Genomic DNA, 12,870 nt, shown 5'->3' with positions numbered 1-12,870 from the left:
TGTTGGTGTGTATTGCTACAGGTTGTTGTTGTTGGTTGGCTGTAGGTCTTAGGGACCTTATTGGAAATTTGGATAGGGCACATTATAGGGGAGGTGCTGCCCAATATTCGCTAACGCCTTAACAAACTAAAGAACTAGTCGAGAAAATGACTAGGGAAATAGATTCCATTAATATTAAGGCGTAACCTAAGATGCTGGAAAGTTAAGAGTAGTTGATATTCGTATTACTTTCATATTGAATAGGTTCAGAAAATGACAAGACGAGCAGGATAAAGGATAACTCCCAAGAGGTATGTGAAGCTTTCTCTTGGCATGTTTTGGTATAAGTTCGTACAGCTATCTTTCTTTTCTTTTGGCAATGTTTAGCCTTAAGTGAATTGTATATGAAGTGCGGGGATAATTCCATTCCCAGAATTCCGAGTACGCCTCATAACCCCTATCCACTGTTCAGTATTAGAGTTCCTGTGAAGATTAAGTATTGCCTAGTAGGGCTTCTATGTGTCAGAATGTAATGTATGGGAAGCTATCTCTCATTTCCATTAAGATGTATTTGATACGAAAATGAGGTTACAATGCCATAGTGGTTCACCGAGCCCCGTGAAGGGCTGGGTACAAAATATGTATATGAAGATCACCTGAAGGAAAGTACAGACTATATAGAGCTTATTCTCTTTCTTCTTTTGGGGCATGTCCTTGTCTTAGTTGTAAGTTGAATCTGATCTGAACTCCGAGGTAACTCCATTCTTAAACATCTCTTAATTACTTCTGAATATTAAACTCCTATAGTAGTTGAACTACTTTCCCTGGAAACTTTTATACGTTAAAGAGGTAACAAATGTACAGGCTCTACATCCTAAGGACTATAAGGTAATAAGTGTTTCTGATTCTATAAATGATTTGGCCCTATGTTAATACATTTACAGGGCCTCCGAGATTACTTTTGAGACAACCCATAATGACATTTAAGGGACACTCGAGATGACTACACCGTTACTCGGGTCCTCAAATAGAAGCTTAACTTTCTTATTCTGTCGAGTCTCTGATAATGATTTAAATTGCATATTGTTACTCACTACTCTACTCGTCTATATTGTAACACTTCTTTCCCTGAGTCCCGGGCCAGGATATGTTCTCGTGCATAGTTCATTGCATTATTCCCTAAGTCCCTCAATAGAGGGCCAGGATATGTGTATAGATATATGATGATGTGTTGTAATAAGGTGGTGATGACGCTAGGCCTATGATGGTCCTACAGATGTCATTCACCGGACCCTTGAAAGGGTCGGCTATATTGTATAAATTGAGCATGCATGCTTTTGTGATTCACAGAGTATAGGTACATGACTTCGATTTGATAATTTGTTCCCTTGCTTCTCTATTTCAAATATACCTCCAGTGTATTATGTTACATTTTACATACTCAGTACATATGTCGTACTGATCCCCTTTCCCGGGGGGCTGCGTTCATGCCCGCAGTTACAGATACAGATTTTGAGAGTTCGTCAGCTTAGGATTCCACGCAGCTCAACTGGAAGAGGCTCCATTGTATTAGGGCCTAGTTTTGATATTGCCCACAGATGTATAGAAAATGTTTTATCCATTCAGGGGTACGGCGGGGGCCCTATCCCACCATATGTTGTCATTTATATGTTTAGAGGTCAGCAGACATGTATATGTGGATTGTATATGTCAGTTTGGTTCAGCTGGGTCTATATGATATATTGTATATGTTGTTATGTTATGGCAGCCTTGTTGGCTTGCGTGCCATGTCATGTTGTGATACAAACAAAAAGGGCTACATGTGTATGTAAATGTTATCGCCTAGTGGGGCTTTGTTACATGATATTGCTTTATTTACAGTTCAATGTGGCTGATAGATATGTGTACGGGGGGTCCAGGTCGGACCCCAGTCGTGACCTACGGGGTTGGGTCATGACAGATGGGACTACATCAGGGATCTGTGCTGAGTCCTTTTCTTTTTGCCTTGGTGATGAATGAGCTAACACGGTCTATTCAGGAGGAGGTTCCATGGTGTATTCTATTTGCAGACAACATAGGTTTGATTGATGAGACTCGGGACAAAGTTAACGATAGGTTGGAGGTTTGGAGACAAACCCTGGAGTCCAAAGGGTTCAAGATTGAGCAGGACCAAAACAAAAAACTTGAAGTGCAAATTTAGTGTTGCGATGGAGGAAGTGGGCATGGAAGTGAGGCTTGCCACTCATCCTATCCCCAAGACAAAAAGTTTTAAATATCTTGGATCCATCATCCAGAGTAGTGGGGACATCGATGATGATGGCATGCACTGTATTGGGGCAGCGTGGATGAAATGGAGGCTTCCCTATAGAGTCCTGTGTAATAAAAAAGTACCACCTAAACTTAAAGGTAAGTTCTACAGAACGATGGTTAGACCAACGTTGTTATTTGGAGTGGAGTGCTAGCCAGTAAAGAACTCACATGTTCAGAAGATAATGTGGCGGAGATGAGGATGCTGATATAGATGTGTAGACATACTAGTAGTGATAAAATCATGAATGAGGTTATTCGGGAGAAGGTGGGAGTGACATCTGTGACAAACAAGATGAGAGAAGCGAGATTGAGGTAGTTTGGGCATGTGCAAAGGAGGGATGTCGACGCCCCGGTGTGATCAGTCGGTAGCTCTCCTTGTTAAATGTATTTACACCACAAAAAAGCAATATTCTAATCTTATCAACAACCTTTCTTTATTCTATTATATTATTTCTTCTTTATCTTTTGCAAGTCTATATCCAACCGAAAAACACAGTAGAAGTATAGATAAAGAGGAAAGAAAAAAAAAATAGTAGTTTGATTTTTGGTCCTATTCAGTTGTCACTGATTCTCACTGCTCAGTGGAACCTCTTCCGTTTTATGTGGTTCAAAATTTCTCCTCAATCTTCAAAAACCCAAAGAAGGGAATACTTTTGAAATCACCATAATCACATACACTGCCGTGCCATTTTTGAAAAAGGGAAAAACTGTCCTTTGATCTCAGCCTACAGTCACCTTTCACACAAAAAATACTCCCACTGGCCACTCTCGTTAACATTAACATCAACATCAACATCTACTCGGCAAGAAAGAAAAAGAAAAGTGTGGCTCCAAAACTCCCTTCTTTTTATCTCCCAATCCTTCCCACTCTCCACACATTCTCTCCCATTCCCACACTCTCTAAACCATTGACTTTTTCTCTCTCTACCTACACTCTCTGTATATACAAATATTTCACACACTCACTGTGCGATTGTGTGTGTAGGGAGAGTTCTGATTGGGTTTGATGGCGGTGAACTCGGTGGCGAACGTTCCGCAGTTACTCTATGCGAACGGCCAGTCACCCAAGATACTTGCGGGGAGTAAAGACGGTGTGTTTGTTGATTTCGTTGGTCTGTACTATAAATCCAGCAAGAGGATTCGTAGAAGGATTGGTTATGCGGCACCTAATAGGAGAAGCTTGCTAAACAAGAAGTGCAATGCTGTTCTTGACCTTGAACGTGGTGCCAGTAATGCATCTCAGCAGTCCTCTGATAAAGTGCCTAAGGTGTGTTTGCACCATATGTTTAATTCTTATTGGAGTAGGTCCAATGATTAGTTTCAATACATTTCGTATTTTCCATATATGTGAAGAGACATATCAATAGGTATGCTTGATTACTTAACTGTTGAAAATTTGGCTAATTAGTTGGAGTAGAAGTTGATTTTATGCTCAATTTAGGGAGATGGTGATAAGTTGGAAACTTTTGCTTAACAAAAAGCCTTCGCCTTCTATCAGTTTGAAGGGAGACTCCTTTTTTTATTTGTACTATGACTAGTATATAGTAGGTCCAATGTCTATCTCGATGTATTAAATTGAATATGGACAGAGTCCTTATATATGAGATTGGAAGACAATTCATATATGGAACATCGTTTTGGACAATTACTTCTTGAAGTCCTTGGTATATGTGGTGTGCTCATTTTCTATTTGGTAAAATATGTAAGATTTCTAGATGAAAAAATTTCAGTGTTATTTGGTTGAATCATATAAAGGTGAAGTAGAATTGACAAAATTAGTTATTATCTGCTTGCTTATCACCTCGAGGCTGTTGTTTTACTTACCATAAGTACATTGCAGCTCTTGAATTTGTAAATATTGGATAGATAGATTTATTCCATCTCCATGTGATATCTGAGGTGTTTATTGAAGTATTGCTAATGGTTGAGAGGTAGTTGGTCTTGATCAGCTTCATTGGGCTTTTCTTCATGGTTGTTTCCCCAGTTGACAGTCGTTGATTGTTGAATTTTTTCTTCTAAGTAGGTTTGGTGCATACTCCTGTGTACTCTATGTATGAAAAATGTGTTCTTTTCGATGCTAAAAACTTTGCCTTCACTTATCACGTTAAGTTAAAAAGTTAGAATACTTTGAGCTACATTAAAAAAAGGTTCAAATACTTAAATATGTCAAAGAAATAGTTGTTTTTTAAAATTTAATTTGTATTTTTGAGAATCATGAAAGAAATAGGATTCGGATGGGTATGGTTTACCTTGAAGTTAAAAGTATGCATGCAAAACTTTTCTTTTGACTAGCAGTATGGGTGCTGCTTGATATATAATTATCAGATGGTATTTCATGTTTGAAGAAGAGTAGAATCTACTTCTCAAGTTTGAAGTTGAATCTATGATAAGCTATGATTCTAAATCATCACAGTTTATTAATGTTAAAAGCTTCGCTTTTACACCAGAATATAGTCAATTTATCTTTTCGTTACCCTTCGAGGTGAATCTTTTGATACACCTTTTCTCATCATGATGTGCTTAATTTCTTAAGATTATAGTTTTCTGTTTCCTAGTATTATTTTCTGTTATTGAGTAGAAGTTTCCACATTGTTATTCCACTTCTTATCTAATATTGACTTTCAGTTTTTCTAGAACTTTCAAGCTACCAAAAGTCACAAGAAACCTGCATTTACTCAATACAATTCTTCCTTCTTATTCTAAATTTTTTTACAAAGTGACATGTGGATCTATATGATGTGGTTTGATAGGTCATGTGGTCCATATGTTCTCCTTATTGAACACTAACAGCTATATTTCAATTTTTCTCTTTATAATTTTTTAAACTTAAATTTGGACATTCAAGTTGAATTGGAGAAGTCTTAAACACAGGCATGTTTGATTCCCAAAACTAATCAGAGAAAAAATCGAAGTGGACTAACACTTTTATGTGGTATATTTAGTCATATGTGGATCAAGCTTTTGCCATAACATCTTCTGAAATACTGCTCTCCTGGGGCTTTACTATCCTTTTTCTCTGTGTGTCTTGTTCTCTGCTGTCAATAAAACAAAAGTTAGATATTGCACTGTGAAGACTTCCCCTCTGATCCCTCATGTTTTACTAGGCAAACCTTCTTTTAGATGCTTTATCCAAGCCAATTCACTGTGAGAACTCATCAAAAGACTACTATCGTCTTGCAATATCTTTTCCATTATGTTTTCTTTGAAATACTGCTAATGAAATGAGTGATACAAGATACTATTGGAGTTTTTCCTTTTGTAAAATTCCAAAGCTTTTACTTATGTTGCTACGAGCCATATTACTGGAAGATGTTAATCCACAGAAGCCAGAAGTTAATAACACTGCTGGTTTCTTATGATGCAGCTGCTCATATGTGTGCACAATTGTTTTGAAGTGATAAATCTGATGTTTTTTTCAATGTAAAAGTTACTATCAATAACGTTTGTGAAAATTTCTTTATTCTCAATTATGCATAGTTAGTTATCCACCTGGAAATAATGAAACCTTCTGTAAATGCCATATTTGGTTTTGGGGCTGAAATATCTAAGTCTCGGGATGTTTCAGATTTTGGGACTGTTGCCTTCAGCCACTGCATAGCTATTGCAGCTTTTTTCTCTTTTACATGTAAGGATATAGGAGACCTTACCCTAGACCACTTAGCCAAAGCTTATAACCAAAATGAGCCCACATTATCACACCTTACCCTATTTAGCGCATTTTGTATATAATTTGAAACATTTAGGAGAATGCAGTAATTCCTTGATTTGTGATTATGATTTCCATATTTTGATGCTTAGAAACTGATTGAGAGTGATATTCATGTTTATATACATATTTAAACATTATTGGGTGAATTAAAGTGAAATATCAAAAACTTCATTGTTGGGGTTTCTAAACGCTTGATGACTCAGACATAGATTTTGTGATTCATTGGAATTTTTGACTAATTCATGATTGAAGTTCGTTGGGAATGTCATTTCAAAGTTGTTGTTAAATTTGAAGCTATCTGATGAAGATTTGGTGATGTTTTTGACCCATTTCATCTGGACTTTTGCGGGTTGACGTTTGTAGGAGAAAAAACCCAATTTTTGTTTGTATTGTATTATTTTATATAACAGTGTAAAAGTGAGTATAAACACTTCTTATGCAAGGTTGATACATTGTTTACCTTAAGTGTATAATATTGTAATATTGTATACTGGTGTATAAACACTTTTGCGAGAAGGGCTAATTCTGAAAGATAGCAGTCCCTTCCTTCAAAATAATCAGTTAGGCAGATTGACCTTGACATTTGTAGTGCCTAGTGAAACGCCTCTTCAGTTGCTGTGAAAGTTCTTGACTCTGATGTAAACTGAAAATATGGCTTCGTTGTGTGTTGGGCTGTATATTTTTGAAAAATTCCCTTTGTTTATTTACTTAAAGAAAGTGTTATGCATTGGTAAAATTAAGCTCCATCTCTTTTCAAGGTTCTTGAGCTTGGAATGGTAGATTCTTGGAGTATTGTTCTTTTTGGGTATAATCTTGTTACTTTTTCTGTGTTGTTTGAGTGTAATCTCGAGCATGATTTAAGCTTGTATTTTCTGGATTGTTTGGACTGAAAGGAATCACAGGTGCTTTGATGGAATATTAACTTTCTGGACTTCATTAGCTCCTTAGAAGTCTAGGCACATGTATTGGAGCTGATCCCTTTTGCAGTCCTCATCCTTTGTAACTCATGCATCTTCTTGATGTCATTGATGAAGCTATTTACTTCATCAGAAATAATCTATTAACATTTTTCCATAACCATGTTAAATTACTCCACATGATTATTTTATCTTTTGTGGAAACCTTTTCAGGTTGCCGACTTGGATGACATATTGTCTGAAAGAGGCGCATGTGGGGTTGGTTTTATCGCAAATTTGGACAATAAAGCATCACATGGGATCGTCAAGGATGCTCTTGTAGCTCTGGGCTGCATGGAACATCGTGGAGGTTGTGGAGCTGACAATGATTCTGGTGATGGTTCTGGACTGATGACTTCGATTCCTTGGGATCTTTTCAATGACTGGGCTGAGAAAGAAGGAATTGCAGTCTTTGACAAGCTTCATACCGGCGTCGGAATGATTTTTCTTCCTAAGGATTCTAACCAAATGAATGAAGCCAAGAAAGGTCGGTCTTTTAAATATAACTCAAGAGGATCTTCTAACACATACTTCTTATTACAACATAGTAACCTATTCTCATTACTTGGTTATTGAGGATTCTTGCTATAGATATATAGAACTTCTCTTTCTCTTTTTATCCATGATTAACTTTCTCAGTTTATGTCTTTGCCTTCTTGTAGTGTGGAAAAGGTTGAAAGCTCCATACGTGACTTTAGAACCACACATTGTACATCTTCATTTTAGATAATTAAGTAGGTCTTTGTTTTTCCCTCCAAAAAAATCAACAACAACAACATACCAAGTATAATTCCACAAAGTGGGTCTAGGGTAGAGTGACACAAAATTTACCTCTACCTAAGATAGAGAGGCTGCTTTTGATAGATCCTTGGCTCCAGAAAATGAAGTAACGGAAGTACGAGAAATAGCAGATAGTAACAAGACAATAACTACAACAAAATATGATAGTCAAAAGACAAGACAACAGATAATAACATAAATTGAAGGATCAGATTCTATAGGAGCAATACTACAACTGCAAGTATGGACAGATAACAAGACAACACACTGCTACCTACTAATCCTTTACCCTAATCCGTATCCTCCATAGGCTCCTATCTAGCCCTCGATAAGCTGAAACTGTGTCATGTCCTATCTACTCACCCCTCCCCAATATCTCTTCGGTCTACGTCTACCTCTCTTGAAACTATCCATACCAACGTCTCACACCTCCACGCTGGGGCATCCAAACATCTCTTCTTCACATGCCTGAACCATCTTAGTCTCACTTCCCACATCTTGTCTTCCATCGAAGCTTGCACAAGTTTTACCATTGATGGTTTTGTGGCTCTCAAAATTGTGGCATGATGTATTTCGAGATTGCCCAAGTTATTGATATTTTTGTGGCTCTCAAAAATGTATATTTTCTGGTAGTTTCCTATGAGCTTGTTTCTTATGAGATCCTCTCATAGAATACAATTGTTGTATTTTTCTAATTTGTTTCATATATCTGTAGTTATTTCCAGTATCTTTAACAACGAGGGTCTTGAGGTGCTTGGATGGAGGTCGGTTCCAGTAGATTCTTCTGTAGTTGGATATTATGCGAAAGTAACAATGCCCAACATACAACAGGTTTTTGTTCGAGTTGTTAAAGAGGAAAATGTTGATGACATTGAAAGAGAACTCTATATCTGTAGAAAACTCATTGAGAAGGCTGTGAACTCAGAGATTTGGGGAAATGAACTTTATTTCTGTTCATTGTCCAATCAAACAATAGTTTACAAGGGAATGCTTCGTTCTGAAGTCCTTGGGAGGTTCTATTATGACTTACAAAGTGAGCTCTATACATCTCCTCTTGCTATTTATCATCGTAGATTCAGTACGAACACCAGTCCCAGGTGGCCTCTTGCTCAACCAATGAGGTTTCTGGGTCATAATGGAGAGATCAACACTATACAGGTAAATATAGGTTTCACTAACATTTTCTGTGGGTTGCTGGCTACTTGTATTTATCTGTTATTTTCACATCCACAAACATATGCAGGGAAACTTGAATTGGATGCAATCCAGGGAGGCCTCATTGAAGTCAGCTGTTTGGCGTGACCGTGAGGATGAAATCCGTCCTTTTGGCAACCCAAAGGCATCTGATTCTGCAAATTTAGATAGTACTGCTGAAGTATGGATCACTGTTTTTTATTCTTCGGAAAACTGCATCTTTAGTTATCTAGTCTTAGATCTTGTTTGACCAAGTTTCTAAAAATCAGCTTATTTTGGGAGTTTTTTCTAAAAGTGGTTTTCTAAAGAGTACTTTTGGTGAGAATCAGTTTGTGTTTGGCCAATAAATTTAAAAATAACTTTTGTACATTAATTAGTGTTTTGCCAAGCTTTTTAAAAGTGTTTTAAGTGTATTTTTCTCAAAAGTGCTTTTAGGGAAAAGTTACCCTTTTTTGGCGTATGAAAAATTTCTGCTACTCTCCAGAAGCAATTATTTTTCTATCAAAAGCTTGGACAAACACCTCACTTTTAAAAACAAACACTCTTTAGAAAAAATAAGCACTTTTGAGAAAAAAATAAGCTTGCCAAACAGGCTATAGTTATTATTAAAGGCATAGTACTAATTTTTTTTCTCACCACTAGGAACTGTTTGACCTTCAATGTTCATTGAGATGGTTTCCTCAGTAAAGAAAATCTTATTGTATTTCGGTTGCTGGTACTTGTGTTGACTTTAAATTGCTTCTAGATGAGTTTTATGAAAACATCTCTTCCAGCATCTTATGCTACTTGTTGATTATCAAAGAAACATCTTATGTTACTTATCATTTCTTTTGTGGCAGATGTTATAACTTGTTTCATGTAGACTTCTAAACATGAGCTGTTTGTTGTTAATCCTTTTTCCTTGCTACTTTGTTTTATCTCTTTCATAGATATATAAATAGATTTTTTCACCATCTAGCTCTTTTTTGGGATCAGTTACTCATAAGAAGTGGCCGGGCTCCTGAGGAAGCACTGATGATTCTCGTCCCAGAAGCATATCAAAATCATCCAACATTGACTATTAAATATCCAGAGGTATTCCATGTTGGCAGTAATATGTTACCTTCTGAATTGTAATTCTATAACTAATATATGTAATGCATGAGATGATTATTAGTATGTTACCTTTAAAATCACTTTTTCATGACTGAATATTTGATCATTGTAGGTTCTTGATTTTTATAATTACTACAAAGGTCAGATGGAAGCTTGGGATGGGCCAGCCTTACTCTTATTCAGGTGATCTTCTGAATGCCAGTTCTATTTCAACTTCTTTTATTTTCTAGATGCAGTTCTGTAATATTATCTCATAAATTGAGCGTGATACCCGCCCTCTACAAAGTGGTTTTTGAAAAGGTCTTTAAACTAGGGCTAGAGCAGCAATCTTCTTACTTCCGGCTAACATTATGTACTCAACTAGTGAAATGTGTTTTTTAGAATCTTAATTAAAATCAAAATTGAGTCTCAAGGGGTTGGCCTAGTGGTTGAGGCATGGCAGTGACAACATGACTACTTCCAAATTCTTGCCACAATGTTTCTTGTGAGTCTATCTCCTCCAGCCTTGGTGGACCAGATTATCTTTACAATCTGTGCTTGTGGCTAGGTAGGTTTTGACCGTAGATTAATCGAGGTAATGTGCAAGTTGGTCCAGTCACAACCAATAAAAGAAATTTTTTTAATGTGAATGCTCTTATCATTTAGTGTTTACTGTTGATCATGCAAAGGCTAAAGGTATGAGAAGTTTCTGCATTTATTTTTTCGATTTGATAAGAACATCCCAATTAATCAGGTGTAATGCTCTTTTTTTGTTGTCTCTTTGCCATATGAAATTCATCTCAATCTTTTCAATTCTTTTCCTTACCTTGGTAGGTAAAGGAGATGGAGACATGACATAAATAGGAAGGGCATTCAGAAAACTATTGACTAGTACTCTAGTATGACCCTACCACCTTGCTAGAGTATTGTCCCTTCCATATTGCAAGCCTCTTTTCACAACTCTCTATGACACTAGTCCAAGTCTCCAAGGCCTTACTTTTAGCACCGAAAGTTAGCCCCAAATAGATAGTAGTAGGGAACCCACCACACATCCCAGAACACCTGCAAGTTTTTGAATCGTAATTTTGTTTTTCCATTTCCTTGTCCATATGTTTGTTAATGCTGATAATTGTTAGGCTTGAACTACAAAGACATATTTGATTTTTGTTTTTCAAATTGCGTTTTCTTCACTAAAGCCCACACTTTATTTGCACTTGAAGCCTCAATAGATCTTAAAAACATTTTTTCCACTTTTCATCTTTGGTAACACTTAGGTAGTGAGAAATGTACAATGGAGTTAGAAGAGGTAATGTTTTCGAGTCTTATTGCCACCATCATAAATAAGACTCTTTCTGTGTTGGTCCATGATTCTGACCAACTATTCCTTTCAAAAGAAGGATATCTAGGATGACAAGGGAAGTCAGAATGGTTGCTTACCACGGTGATGTGATTTATTCTCTAAATATACAAGTGAGACAAATCAAACATGTGTTATTTATGTTCTTGTCACTTATGACATGTTGTTAAATACTGTAAGAGTTGATGCATTATCACTTGTATGTATTCCTTTGCAAATATTATTCCCACCAAGAGCTTGACGAAATTACTCTAACCTTCACAAGCTTTATTTGCTGCAACAATTCCTTCATTAGAATTCCCTATTTTTCCACTCGTGTTCTAGTTTGTCAGAGAGCTAGATTTGCCTTTAGTTGATAATCATAAAAAGCATATAATGAATTATGAGTTCAATCCATCCTATTTAGAAGAAAGACGGATATTCCTATATCATTATTAAACAATCACTTATTCACAAACTTCATGTGGGGAAAATAGTTTTTATTTCCCATCTCATAGAAAACTCTTTTATCTCCACTTAACCTTATCCCCCTCTGGGGGTATTTTAGTGATAGGTTCTATAGGAGAAGAATATTACTGAATTGTGTCTCTACATAATTAAACTGAGACCCTACTTATAAACGCTATAATACAATCCTTTTCCAAGTAGGATTCCATATACTAATCCTTTTCTAAGTAGGATTCTATATACTATTCTTGTTCCTATTCCTATTCTAACATTTCCTCTCAAGTTTGTGCATACAAGTCATATGTACCGAGCCTGTTATAGATGTAATTAATATGAGGACCGGTGAAGAGCTTGGTGAAGACATCTACAAGCTGATCACTCGACTTCACAAATTTTGGAACAATATCTCTTGAGAGTATCTTTTCTCTAACAAAGTGACAGTCAATTTGAATGTGCTTAGTCCTCTCATGAAATACTGGATTTGATTCAGAAAGTGGATAAACACAAAGTGATCAGCTACAATATGAGTCATGCCAAACTCTTGAGCTACTGTGCTGAACTTTCCAAACCAAGCTTGAGAAGACTGTTTTACACCATAGTGACCTTCACAATCGACATACAAGGCTACTAGACTCCCTTTGAGCAACAAAACTAGGTGGTATGGGGCTTTGCCAATCAGGAAAGTACTCACTGGAAAGATGCATAAGGCTACACAAATCAGATACGTGAAGGTAATTAGTTGGAATATGCTTGGTGCTACACAAATCGGATATAAGAAAGTAGAAAACAGAGAGATACACGGTGCTACACAAATCATATCTAAGAAGCCACCGAAAAGAAGCACGACGACCACTTTCTATGTCCCGAATGCTTCTCTAATCAGTCCTTTTAGCATGATTGTTTTTCATGCATATAGTAATGCCCCAACTTTTTCTAACATAATCATTGCCAGACGGGCGGCTATATTAGTTATAACCGGCCTCCGGCTGCGAAAACATTTTCTTTTAATCTATACCAAGATCATAAAGACTCTGATACTATTTGAGAAATATTGGAGAAAAATA

At 36.6% G+C, this 12,870-nt stretch overlaps 1 protein-coding gene across 1 annotated transcript in view; it reads left to right on the top strand.

Moving 5' to 3' along the window:
- Nucleotides 1-2,887: 2,887 nt before the first annotated feature.
- Nucleotides 2,888-12,870, top strand: part of LOC129871530 (ferredoxin-dependent glutamate synthase, chloroplastic-like) — a 54,495-nt gene continuing 44,512 nt past the window's right edge. Inside the window, exons 1-6 of the mRNA XM_055946464.1 lie at nt 2,888-3,556; nt 7,129-7,441; nt 8,450-8,892; nt 8,978-9,109; nt 9,904-10,002; nt 10,136-10,206. Coding sequence (XP_055802439.1) covers nt 3,296-3,556; nt 7,129-7,441; nt 8,450-8,892; nt 8,978-9,109; nt 9,904-10,002; nt 10,136-10,206 — 1,319 coding nt within the window. The 5' untranslated portion in view covers nt 2,888-3,295. The remainder of the gene's footprint in view (nt 3,557-7,128; nt 7,442-8,449; nt 8,893-8,977; nt 9,110-9,903; nt 10,003-10,135; nt 10,207-12,870) is intronic.

This window comes from Solanum dulcamara, chromosome 10, assembly GCF_947179165.1.
Source record: "Solanum dulcamara chromosome 10, daSolDulc1.2, whole genome shotgun sequence".
Classification (NCBI taxonomy): Eukaryota; Viridiplantae; Streptophyta; class Magnoliopsida; order Solanales; family Solanaceae; genus Solanum; species Solanum dulcamara.
This window is presented reverse-complemented; position numbering and strand designations above follow the sequence as displayed.